Source organism: Salmo salar, chromosome ssa15 (assembly GCF_905237065.1).
Source record: "Salmo salar chromosome ssa15, Ssal_v3.1, whole genome shotgun sequence".
Classification (NCBI taxonomy): Eukaryota; Metazoa; Chordata; class Actinopteri; order Salmoniformes; family Salmonidae; genus Salmo; species Salmo salar.
In genome coordinates, this window is record NC_059456.1 from 75,917,272 (window position 1) to 75,929,665 (window position 12,394).

General features: G+C 45.2%; 1 protein-coding gene across 2 annotated transcripts in view; it reads left to right on the forward strand.

The window, feature by feature from the left end:
- The window catches only part of LOC106572120 (syntaphilin), a 42,982-nt gene that overhangs the window by 25,131 nt on the left and 5,457 nt on the right, over positions 1–12,394 (forward strand). The window contains exons 2-5 of one of the 2 annotated variants that reach the window (XM_045696062.1): positions 4,808–4,945; positions 6,218–8,119; positions 9,994–10,104; positions 11,900–12,052. In XM_045696062.1, the coding sequence (XP_045552018.1) occupies positions 8,040–8,119; positions 9,994–10,104; positions 11,900–12,052 (344 nt within the window). In that variant the 5' untranslated portion in view covers positions 4,808–4,945; positions 6,218–8,039. The remainder of the gene's footprint in view (positions 1–4,807; positions 4,946–6,217; positions 8,120–9,993; positions 10,105–11,899; positions 12,053–12,394) is intronic. The other variant, XM_014145974.2, reaches the window with a different exon arrangement.

Below are 12,394 nucleotides of genomic sequence, written 5' to 3' on the forward strand. Positions count from 1 at the left end.
AGTCTCTCTGTAGCAGTCTCTCTGTCTCTCTGTAGCAGTCTCTCTGTCTTTCAGTCTCTCTGTAGCAGTCTCTCTGTCTCTCTGTAGCAGTCTCTCTGTCTTTCAGTCTCTCTGTAGCAGTCTCTCTGTCTCTCTGTAGCAGTCTCCTTGTCTCTCTGTAGCAGTCTCTCTGTCTCTCTGTAGCAGTCTCTCTGTCTATCTGTAGCAGTCTCTCTGTCTCTCTGTAGCAGTCTCTCTGTCTCTGTGTAGCAGTCTCTCTGTCTCTGTGTTGCAGTCTCTCTGTCTCTCTGTAGCAGTCTCCTTGTCTCTCTGTAGCAGTCTCTCTGTAGCAGTCTCTCTGTAGCAGTCTCTCTGTCTTTCAGTCTCTCTAGAAGTCTCTCTGTCTCTCTGTAGCAGTCTCTCTGTCTCTCTGTAGCAGTCTCCTTGTCTCTCTGTATCAGTCTCCTTGTCTCTCTGTAGCAGTCTCTCTGTCTCTCTGTAGCAGTCTCTCTGTAGCAGTCTCTCTGTCTTTCAGTCTCTCTGTAGCAGTCTCTCTGTCTCTCTGTAGCAGGCTCTCTGTCTCTCTGTAGCAGGCTCTCTGTCTCTCTGTAGCAGGCTCTCTGTCTCTCTGTAGCAGTCTCTCAGTCTCTCTGTAGCAGTCTCTCTGTCTTTCAGTCTCTCTGTAGCAGTCTCTCTGTCTCTCTGTAGCAGGCTCTCTGTCTCTCTGTAGCAGTCTCTCTGTAGCAGTCTCTCTGTCTTTCAGTCTCTCTGTAGCAGTCTCTCTGTCTCTCTGTAGCAGGCTCTCTGTCTCTCTGTAGCAGGCTCTCTGTCTCTCTGTAGCAGGCTCTCTGTCTCTCTGTAGCAGTCTCTCAGTCTCTCTGTAGCAGTCTCTCTGTCTTTCAGTCTCTCTGTAGCAGTCTCTCTGTCTCTCTGTAGCAGGCTCTCTGTCTCTCTGTAGCAGTCTCTCTGTCTCTCTGTAGCAGTCTCTCTGTCTTTCAGTCTCTCTGTAGCAGTCTCTCTGTCTCTCTGTAGCAGTCTCTCTGTAGCAGTCTCTCTGTCTCTCTGTAGCAGTCTCTCTGTCTTTCAGTCTCTCTGTAGCAGTCTCTCTGTCTCTCTGTAGCAGTCTCTCTGTCTTTCAGTCTCTCTGTAGCAGTCTCTCTGTCTCTCTGTAGCAGTCTCCTTGTCTCTCTGTAGCAGTCTCTCTGTCTCTCTGTAGCAGTCTCTCTGTCTATCTGTAGCAGTCTCTCTGTCTCTCTGTAGCAGTCTCTCTGTCTCTGTGTAGCAGTCTCTCTGTCTCTGTGTAGCAGTCTCTCTGTCTCTGTGTAGCAGTCTCTCTGTCTCTCTGTAGCAGTCTCCTTGTCTCTCTGTAGCAGTCTCTCTGTAGCAGTCTCTCTGTAGCAGTCTCTCTGTCTTTCAGTCTCTCTAGAAGTCTCTCTGTCTCTCTGTAGCAGTCTCTCTGTCTCTCTGTAGCAGTCTCCTTGTCTCTCTGTATCAGTCTCTCTGTCTCTCTGTAGCAGTCTCTCTGTAGCAGTCTCTCTGTCTTTCAGTCTCTCTGTAGCAGTCTCTCTGTCTCTCTGTAGCAGGCTCTCTGTCTCTCTGTAGCAGGCTCTCTGTCTCTCTGTAGCAGGCTCTCTGTCTCTCTGTAGCAGTCTCTCAGTCTCTCTGTAGCAGTCTCTCTGTCTTTCAGTCTCTCTGTAGCAGTCTCTCTGTCTCTCTGTAGCAGGCTCTCTGTCTCTCTGTAGCAGTCTCTCTGTCTCTCTGTAGCAGTCTCTCTGTCTCTCTGTAGCAGTCTCTCTGTCTTTCAGTCTCTCTGTAGCAGTCTCCTTGTCTCTCTGTCTCTCTGTAGCAGTCTCTCTGTAGCAGTCTCTCTGTCTTTCAGTCTCTCTGTAGCAGTCTCTCTGTCTCTCTGTAGCAGTCTCCTTGTCTCTCTGTAGCAGTCTCTCTGTCTCTCTGTAGCAGTCTCTCTGTCTATCTGTAGCAGTCTCTCTGTCTCTCTGTAGCAGTCTCTCTGTCTCTGTGTAGCAGTCTCTCTGTCTCTGTGTAGCAGTCTCTCTGTCTCTCTGTAGCAGTCTCCTTGTCTCTCTGTAGCAGTCTCTCTGTAGAAGTCTCTCTGTAGCAGTCTCTCTGTCTTTCAGTCTCTCTAGAAGTCTCTCTGTCTCTCTGTAGCAGTCTCTCTGTCTCTCTGTAGCAGTCTCTCTGTCTCTCTGTAGCAGTCTCCTTGTCTCTCTGTAGCAGTCTCTCTGTCTCTCTGTAGCAGTCTCCTTGTCTCGCTGTCTCTCTGTAGCAGTCTCTCTGTAGCAGTCTCTCTGTCTCTCTGTAGCAGTCTCTCTGTCTCTCTGTAGCAGTCTCTCTGTCTCTCTGTAGCAGTCTCCTTGTCTCTCTGTAGCAGTCTCTCTGTAGCAGTCTCTCTGTAGCAGTCTCTCTGTCTTTCAGTCTCTGTAGCCGTCTCTCTGTCTCTCTGTAGCAGTCTCTCTGTCTCTCTGTAGCAGTCTCTCTGTCTCTCTGTCTATCTGTAGCAGTCTCTCTGTCTATCTGTAGCAGTCTCTCTGTCTCTCTGTAGCAGTCTCTCTGTCTCTCTGTAGCAGTCTCTCTGTAGCAGTCTCTCTGTCTCTCTGTAGCAGTCTCTCAGTCTCTTTGTAGCAGTCTCTCTGTCTCTCTGTAGCAGTCTCCTTGTCTCTCTGTAGCAGTCTCTCTGTCTCTCTGTAGCTGTCTCTCTGTCTCTCTGTAGCAGTCTCTCAGTCTCTCTGTAGCAGTCTCTCTGTCTCTCTGTAGCAGTCTCCTTGTCTCTCTGTAGCAGTCTCTCTGTCTCTCTGTAGCTGTCTCTGTCTCTCTGTAGCAGTCTCTCTGTCTCTCTGTAGCAGTCTCTCTGTCTCTCTGTAGCAGTCTCTCTGTCTCTCTGTAGCAGTCTCTCTGTCTCTCTGTAGCAGTCTCCTTGTCTCTCTGTAGCAGTCTCCTTGTCTCTCTGTAGCAGGCTCTCTGTCTCTCTGTAGCTGTCTCTCTATAGCTGTCTCTCTGTAGCAATGAGACAGGTGTCTGTCTGTCTGTCTGTCTGTCTGTCTGTCTGTCTGTCTGTCTGTCTGTCTGTCTGTCTGTCTGTCTGTCTGTCTGTCTGTCTGTCTGTCTGTCTGTCTGTCTGTCTGTCTGTCTGTCTGTAGCAGTGGAGACTGAGTGGGTATCTGTCTCAGGCTGTCTGTCTCTCTGGGTGGCTGGCTGGCTGACTCTTTGTCTGTCTGTCTATATGACTTGCCTAGTTAAATAAAGGTAAAATAAAAATAATAATAATAAATAAATATATAGCATTGCAGGCTGAGTGGGCGTCTGTCTGGCCAGCTGGCTGGCTGGCTGCTGAGGGGTGATTCAACATGGTTACTCACCCTACACTGCAGGGTTGGGACAAACAGTACACTACTGCCCAACCCTGTCAGGCAAGGACAGAGGAAATGGGGACAACATAAACTACAGTGTGTACAGTGTAGCATTGTCTTTGAGAGTCTGAAGGACTGGCTTTGCTCACATAACGGTAGGGTCCTTTTTCATGATCAGAAACACAGGGCAGAGGGACAGAGGAAAAGTAAAGGAATAACTATATGGGAGTGTATTTTAGGAGAGGGGATGACAGATGAGGAGGAGGAGGTCAAGACCAATAATGAGAGGTAGCTCTGTGCCCACACAGACAGAAGGATGGGTGGGTTTATGGAGAAGCCTGAGGGAGATTTAGGGGCCAGGCTTATGGTGCATACTTGGCTCCTGAACTCACTAAATCCTGTGTTCTATGATTAATGGGATTAATCCCCTCTTTCCCTTCATGTACTCTCCCCCTCTCTCTGTCTCTCCTCATCTACCTCTGTTATCATACCTGCTGCTGATCTCTCCCTTTCTACCTCCCCAATCAGGTATGTGTCTCTCAATCATCACTGCTTATCTCCACTGACTGTGCATGGCCAAGAGATTATGAGGAATAGACATACTTGGCACATTGTTGACATTGAGACCCATATCTTATTTTGCAATCGGCATTTGCGCAACATTGCAATATATTTCAACTTGAGCTTTGATAGCATGTTAATTAGGTCGTATCGATAGACCGCAACGACAGTCGCAGGGCTTGCCTGACTTAGATTGTTATTTATCACTGAATCAAATCCATAAACCATTTGCTGTTGAAGCACAAACACTGCTCTCTACCGTCTCAGGCCTGTGGCCAGACTAGTAAGTGGTGATTGGCTGACTCTCCCTGGTGCTCTGTCTGGCTGGGCTGATCCCAGATATGTGCCATCCCTGGCTCCTGCCAGCTAGTCAGCACAAAGCACGAAGCTGAAACATCTATAGTTATCACCAAGGAAGTCAGCAAAAGTGTGTGTGTGTGTGTGTGTGTGTGTGTGTGTGTGTGTGTGTGTGTGTGTGTGTGTGTGTGTGTGTGTGTGTGTGTGTGTGTGTGTGTGTGTGTGTGTGTGTGTGTGTGTGTGTGTGTGAGATTTACTACCCACAAGGATAGTAAAACAAAGAAAATTCTTCCTCGTGTCGACATTTCCCACATTCCCATGAGGACAAAGGCTATTTTAAGTTTAGGGGTTAGAATTAGGGGAGGGCTTAGGGAAAATAGGATTTTGAATGGAAATTAATTTTAGGTCCCCACGAGGATAGAAAAACAAAATATGTGTGTGTGTGTGTGTGTGACCTCACTGACTTATTCATACTTGAAAACAATTGCATGTTTTGTCGGTTCAGAACAGTGTGTCATGCCTGGTCCACAGTGCCACCGAGTCGGTGCCTGTTTGTGTGCTTGTATAGAACTCACTGTGTTCATTTGTCTGTTTTCCTCTCTCAGGCTGGCTGTCACTGCAGAGCTGAAGCTGCAGAGTGAGAGAGAGACAGAGAAATACGAAAAGAGAGGGCGAGAGAGGCTGTCTGGCTCCATGTCTGCCCCTGCGCCTTCCACCCAGAGGTCTGCGTTGGGCTCACGCAGGTACAGCACTGCATACACACCTACACATCTGAAACTCCTACTCTCTCCCCACTGGGCGCAGACGTCAATTCAACGTCTTTTCCACGTTGGTTCAACGTGGGTGGCAGGTAGCCTAGCGGTTAGTGCGTTGGGCCAATAACCTGAAAGGTCACTGGTTCGAATCCCCAAGCCGCCAAGATTAAGAATCTGCTGATGTGTCCTTGAGCAAGGCACTTAACCCTAATTTGCACCCGGGGTGCCGTACTTCTACGACTGACCCTGTAAAACAACACGTTTCACTGCACCTATGCGGTGTATGTGACAGTAAAAAACATAATTGAAATGATGTGGGAACAATGTTGATTCAACCAGTCTGTCCTAATTTTTCTAATTCATCCTCTATCGCTCTCCTTTCATCTTCTTTTTAGATTACCTTCACACTCTCATGTTCTCCACTTAACCCCATCTCTTATATAAGTACACCCTCATTTATTTTTGACTCGTCCTTTTAAAATCCCTCGTACTCCATTTTACTAATCTCCCGTTTCTATTGAACAGCCCTATTTTGCTCTAAATCCTTCTCCTTTTAACTTTTTCAGTCAACCTCTCTCTCTCTCTCTCTCTCTCTCTCTCTCTCGCATCTCTCTGTTGTTCTCTCTACCTCATCCATTTTCTCTTCTTATCATCAGCCACAAGAAATGGTCAGGGGTGAAGAATGTGGGTATGTCCCTCCCAGAGAACATGTTTAATGATGTGATGTCTCGCTGAGTATTGAATGCTGTGTGTGAACTTGTGTTTGTCTTTATTGCTACAGGGGCTCACAATCTCCTGGGTGAGCTGAGGCTCAGTTTTGCTTCAGTCCCATCAGCTGCTGAGCTCCATAAGCGGTTACAGGACAATTTTCTCTCTCTCTCTCTGTCTCTCTCTCTCTCTCTCTCTCTCTCTCTCTCGTCACAGTCGCGTCAGCACTTTAGAGCTTTGCTTTTCTCTCTTTTTTTCCAACATGGTTGGTTTGACCATGTAACTGCTTTGTCAGCTAAAATGAATGCAGTGGTGTGTTGGGATTATGGTAAGAGTTGCTATAAAGGGAGTGAATGATTGGATCTCCGTTTATTTAACACACTGCAACTATATTGTGAACTTGCACTCTGTCTATTTAAAGTTGTCTTTACGTTGATACTGTATTTCACTGCAATGAATTACTCATGTCCAATGTCCTAGCTACAGCCGGCTTGGAAAACTGGAGCAAAGATAGAACCCAGCTCTGGTCCTTTCTGTCGTCTCTCTACCTAGATTCAACCCTCTGAAGGCTCTGCAGCCCAAACGGCGCTTGCAGCAAATGCTGTCGTCCTCCTCCTCGCCCGTGCCTGTACCCGTGCCCGCGCCCCCTGCGTGAGACACCCTTCAGTTATACTGTCCCAGAGAGCATGCTCATGTGCCGTAGTCATAGCTGGACAGACCGGCACAGACAGAGATCCATTGATCTTTGACATTCACTGATAAACCCTCCAGATGCACCAAACAGAATTGGTGGTACACTGACATATGCCAATATTATAGCCAATAGCTTGATGAGGTGATTGACTGATTTAACAGTGCATTTACTGAAGAGTACAGCTGTTAAAGTAGTAGTGCTGGCTGGTCAGTCACGCTGGACGATCTCTCAAACCATCTTCAAACCGGACCGTAGTTATTGTGTGGTAGTTTATAAGAGCAGTCTCTCTGTCCCACCACATTCTCCTCTCACTTCTTGCAACCACTCTGTACAGGACTATTCCTCACACAGCGTCAGCACAGCCTGCGTACACATCATAACACCAGCTTGCCCCACATCAGGCACTTTCACACCAGGGTCCATCTCAAAGGAGAAGAGATGTAATGATGGACTGAAATTGTGCCGAACCTTATTTAGCCCACACATTTTACATTTTCTAGACCTTTCTTTCCAGGCTTGCTTCCGCTGCATTTCTCAGCTTGACCGTTTTCTGTTTGTATGCTGTTGGCCTTTGTCATAACCTGACATAACCCTTCCTAAAATAAAACTGCTTCCAACAGCTGGTTCTATCTGTTTGGCACTGCTTATCTCCTCCCACCCAGTCTGGAAGCCATTGATTGGGCAACACTACTGTCCTCCTGGATAACTGCCAGAATTTGATTGCTTTGTTTAATTGCCTGTCATTAGTAAATGTACCAATTTGACAACAGTAACACTAGTACAGGACAGGAGTTGCCCATCACAGTGCCCCTTCCCCATTCCTTCACTAATAAAATGTAGAAACTACATGAATATGATTTCAACAGAATTTCATTCTACTTTCTTTTGTTTTCTTCTTTTCCCAATTGTTAATTCTGCTGACTTTTTGGGGTTTCTTGCTCTGATGTTGTTTTTGTTAAGGGTTATGTGAGGTAGGAATTTCCCCAGATTGCAGGCTGTAATTGTGTATATTTTTTGGTGTGGTCTCTGATGCCACTGCTCACCTTTCGTCCTGAGGGGGACAGTAGGGGGGCAGGGTAAGAAGGCAGAAATGTGTCTGGTCCACATGTCAGCATCTTAATCATGGTTTAATCATTTCTTTGTTTAGGAGAATAATGTTTAGATGAAGTCATCTTCAGATGCCCTGTTTGCCTATAGCAGACCTCGACAGGGCAAGTTCATGTCTCGTTAGTAGTTGTAATATGCCTATGCTCTCTCTCATTAAAGAACAAAGCTGTATTTACACACATCAGTGTAGAGGAATCTCCCAGAGCCAAGGATTAAGTTCTAATGAGCCCGTTTTTAAGGAGAAGTAATACTTTAATCCATTTCATTCTAAATTAATTTCTCATTCATCATTAGCCAGTGTTTCTGCTCTAAACAATCCAGGCTACGGTCTTTATTTTACTTTAAACAGTCTCACTATCAAACTAGATAGGTACTCACTTTACTTACCCCATGATGACCATTGTTGATGTATTTGGCCACCACAGGGTATAAGCCCTAAGTACTATTGATGTTTGTCACTGGGTTCTAGCCTGAATCTCAGTCTGACAGACATCACTATCTCCTCACTATAATAGCTTGTTGTCTTTGGTTAGGTTTGACTATTGCAGGTTCATAGAGCTAGACTACATTCCAATGGAGACAGACTATATGGTTTCAATGCGCCCAACGGATCGAGGATATCTCACTACCAAGTCTCCGGAGCGGCACTCTCGGTTAGCACAACTCTCCCTTTATCCCTCTCACTCCGTCAATTTTTTGTTGTTGTATCTCTCTGACTTCGTTCCCTAGGCATGTGCAGTGCATTCAGAAAGTATTCAGACCCCTTCCCTTTTTCTACATTTTGTTACGTTAGACTTATTCTAGAATGGATTTAATAGTTTTTTCCCTCATCAATCTACACACAATACCCCATAATGACACAGCGAAAACAGGTTTTCAGAAATGTTTGCAAATTTATAAAAAATAAATAAAAACAGAAATACCTTATTCAGAACTTTTGCTATGAGACTGGGAATTGAGCTCAAGTGCATCCTGTTTCCATTGATCATCCTTGAGATGTTTCTACAACTTGATTGGAGTCCACCTGTGGTAAATTCAATTAATTGGACATGATTTGGAAAGGCACACACCTGTCTATAGAAGGTCTCACAGTTGACAGTGCATGTCAGAGCAAAAACCAAGTCATGAGGTCGAAGGAATTGTCAGTAGAGCTCCGAGACAGGATTGCGTGGAGGCACAGATCTGGGGAAGGGTACCAAAATAATTCTGCAGCATTGAAGGTCCCCAAGAACAAAGTGGCCTCCATCATTCTTAAATGGAAGAAGTTTGGAACCACCAAGACTCTTCCTAGAGCTGGCCGCTCGGCCAAACTGAGCAATCGGGGGAGAAGGGCCAAGGGTTACTCTGACAGAGCTCTGTGGAGATGAGAGAACCATCCAGAAGGATGACCATCTCTGCAGCATTCCACAAATCAGGCCTTTATGGTAGTGGCCAGAAGAAAGCTAGTCCTCAGTAAAAGGCACATGACAGGAGTTTGCCAAAAGGTACCTAAAGGACTCTCAGACCATGACAAACAAGATTCTCTGGTCTGATGAAACCAAGATTGAACTCTTCGGCCTGAATGCCAAGCGTCACATCTGGAGGAAACCTGGCACCGTCACTACGGTAAAGCATGGTGGTGGCTGCATCATACTGTGGGGATGGTTTTCAGCAGCAGGGACTGGGAGACAAGTTAGGATCGATGGAAAGATGAACCGAGCAAAGTACAAAGAAATCCTTGATGAAAACCTGCTCTGAAGCAAAGGTTCACCTTCCAACAGGACAACAACCCTAAGCACACAGCCAAGACAACGCAGGAGGGGCTTCGGGACAAGTCTCTGAATGGCCCGGTCAGATCCCAGACTTGAACCCGATCGAACGTCTCTGGAGAGACCTGAAAATAGCTGTGCAGCGACGCTCCCCATCCAACCTGACAGAGCTTGTATTTAGTCTTAATGCCAATTTATTGAATGACAAATGTATATTGTCATTCAATATGCTTTTTAAAGTCTTAATTGGAACTTTTGATAACTTGTTCTGTTGTTGAGCATCACTAGATGTGGGATGTTAGAGCGTTATGGTACAAAGTCCATGGCATGTAGATTGAATCCAGGTACTTTCTAAACCATCACATGCAAGCTGATCTGTTGTTGGCTGGGAGTAACCTTTCACTTTTGGCATTCTCATTTATTGATAGGCGTTGCAGACATGATTGAAGTTCTACTTTGTCTTGGCTTTTGGTTTTCTTGACAGCTTTCATCTACTCAAAGTGCATGGCATCTTTGAGCCATCATGTAATATCATCTGTGTTACAGAGCATACTATATGTCCTCCTTCATCATGGCCTTTTAATGTATGTGTCTGTCTTGGCATGTTTTGAGTCTGTGTTTTTTAGTGGGCATGTTTGTGGGTGAGTTTTGGGCATGATTTAATGTTGGTTGAGTTTTATTGAGGCAGGATTTGTTCTGGTGTTTGATAATGTCAGTTAATAGTACTCTGTCTGTCTATATTGCCTGATGTATTAACAGTCCCTCTCACTCTGGTACAGAAGGACAGCTGCCCCAGTCAGCAACAGAGATCCCTATGGCAACGCCTCTCTCAGCAGCAGCAGCACCAACTCTGGCTCCTGCAAGGGCAGTGATTGCAGCCCCACCAAGGGGTAAGACAGAAATTGGCTACCCCATCAATCTATAAGACTAAGGGCTCTATTCAATCCGTATCGAGGAAATTCAGCGTCCCAGGGTGATTGAAATTTAAAGGCAATGTTCCCGCATTAGCTGAGACTGCATTCAAGATAAACACTGCCGATTTCCGCTTAATAGGAACTTACCTTTACATTTCTTCAGCGATACAGATTGAATAGAACCCTATGGCTAGCCTGCTATGCCCCATGTTGGTATCATTCTCCAACATGGGAGAATGAGTGCCTACTGCAAAGTAGCCTACAAAGTGTTATGTTTTGTATTATAAGGACATGTTTTTAAAGGTCTTATAACTTGTTAGAAGAATGTATGAGCCATAGCCCTTGACACTGATCAGCGCCTAAATTGGAACGCAGTGGCTATACATGACATCAGAGCTCAGGGTCTCCGCTTCACAGCTCTGTAAGGGTTTTGACTGACAGCCGTTCTGAACTTGAGCACGACAAGGAGTTGCCCCCATCCCTCCCGCTAATTGGGCAACTTCTGAAAAATGTTTGTTGTCTGACTGAGAGAAGGTGTAAATTACGAGGACTCTCTGTATTTTGAAAGATGAGATGTTGAAGATTATAATAAATACCTCTGATGTCCTACAAGCAAGCTAAACACACATGAGCCCAAATGTGCACTTCACATTTACATATCATAAGACTCACGTCGTATCCGGTGTCAACGTTTATGATAACTATGTTTGATGTACAGTTACAAGGTGACATGGCGTTATACCCTGGGTTGTCCTGAACACAATGAGCCTGTGTTTGTTGTATTGTGAACAAAATCTGCCGTGGACCACGCATCTGAATACACTCATGACTCTATTCTATTTGCACCAAAATTATGATCCGCTTCTCTTAATTGCCTTGTGAAAACCTAACACTGTAAGATCGTATCTCGATGGGACAGTAGTGGAGAAGGTGGAAAGTTTTAAGTTCCTCGGCGTACACATCACGGACAAACTGAAATGGTCCACCCACACAGACAGCGTGATGAAGAAGGCGCAGCAGCGTCTCTTCAACCTCAGGAGGCTGAAGAAATTCGGCTTGTCACCAAAAACACTCACAAACCTTTACAGATGCACAATCGAGAGCATCCTGCCGGGCTGGATTGTTGTTTTAGATTCCGTCTCCCACAGTTGAAGTGTACCTATGATAAAAATTACAGACCTCTACATGCTTTGTAAGTAGGAAAACCTGCAGAATCGGCAGTGTATCAAATACTTGTTCTCCCCACTGTAGTTGAAGATTCTTCTTTGAGTCATAAAAGTGCATTGAAATTACTTGAGAACTGTGCACATTTTGGAGAGGTGTGTGGTCACTTGGAGACGCCAGTTAGTCCTGTCACTCAAGACAAAAAATGGCAAGGGTTTATGTTGTACTGACCCCCAAAGTATTTTCAGATTTCATTATCAACAAATGTGGTGAAAAGTACAGTAAATGTAAAATGCTAATAAAATCAACAGTGTAATGTTTGGATTCAGTCTTGTGTTAGATGAACTGTTGTCTCCTCACATTTAGTCTAATCATTTTCCCGTAATCTCTAAACTGTTCCCTTTTTAATTGCTACCATGGGTATGCAAATGCTTTCCATATTTCTTCTGTAAGAAACATTTCAATTTATCGCTATCCATATAGGCCAATTCCAACGAGTGTAAGGGGTTTTAATAATGTCTTATAATGAAGCTTATAGAAGATAATGGATTTCAATAGATCTTTGTTTCTCCTGTTTCCGCTCTCTCTCTCTCTCTCTCTCTCCAAGGCGTCACATGAAGGCATACGCCTCATGTACAGATAACCATGGCATCCGCCCCCCTCCCCCAGAGCAGTACCTCACACCCCTGCAGCAGAAGGAGGTGTGTATCAGGCACCTGCGGGCCCGCCTCAAGGAGTCAGTCGACAGGCTGCAGGACAGGTGAGACACACAGAAGGACAGACTGGTGTGATTCTCTAGCCAAAAGGAAGATCTTGACTTGGACCATTACATTTTCACATTTACTCTGGTCTCGTTCAAACAAGTACATTTACATTTGAGCATTTTTTGTTTTGGAAATGTTATGCGCTTTTGAAATATAGATTTGAATGTCAATTGCTACCCCATTTCCATCAAATGACCCTCATAACTCTTTCATTTTGTAATTATGTTGATATTTAAACATCATTTTTTGGAGGCAAATTACTAAATCGCTAAACATTATTACTAAATCTCTCTCTTTTAAACCTCCCTTGTTCACTCCCTCCGTCTCTCTCAACCTCC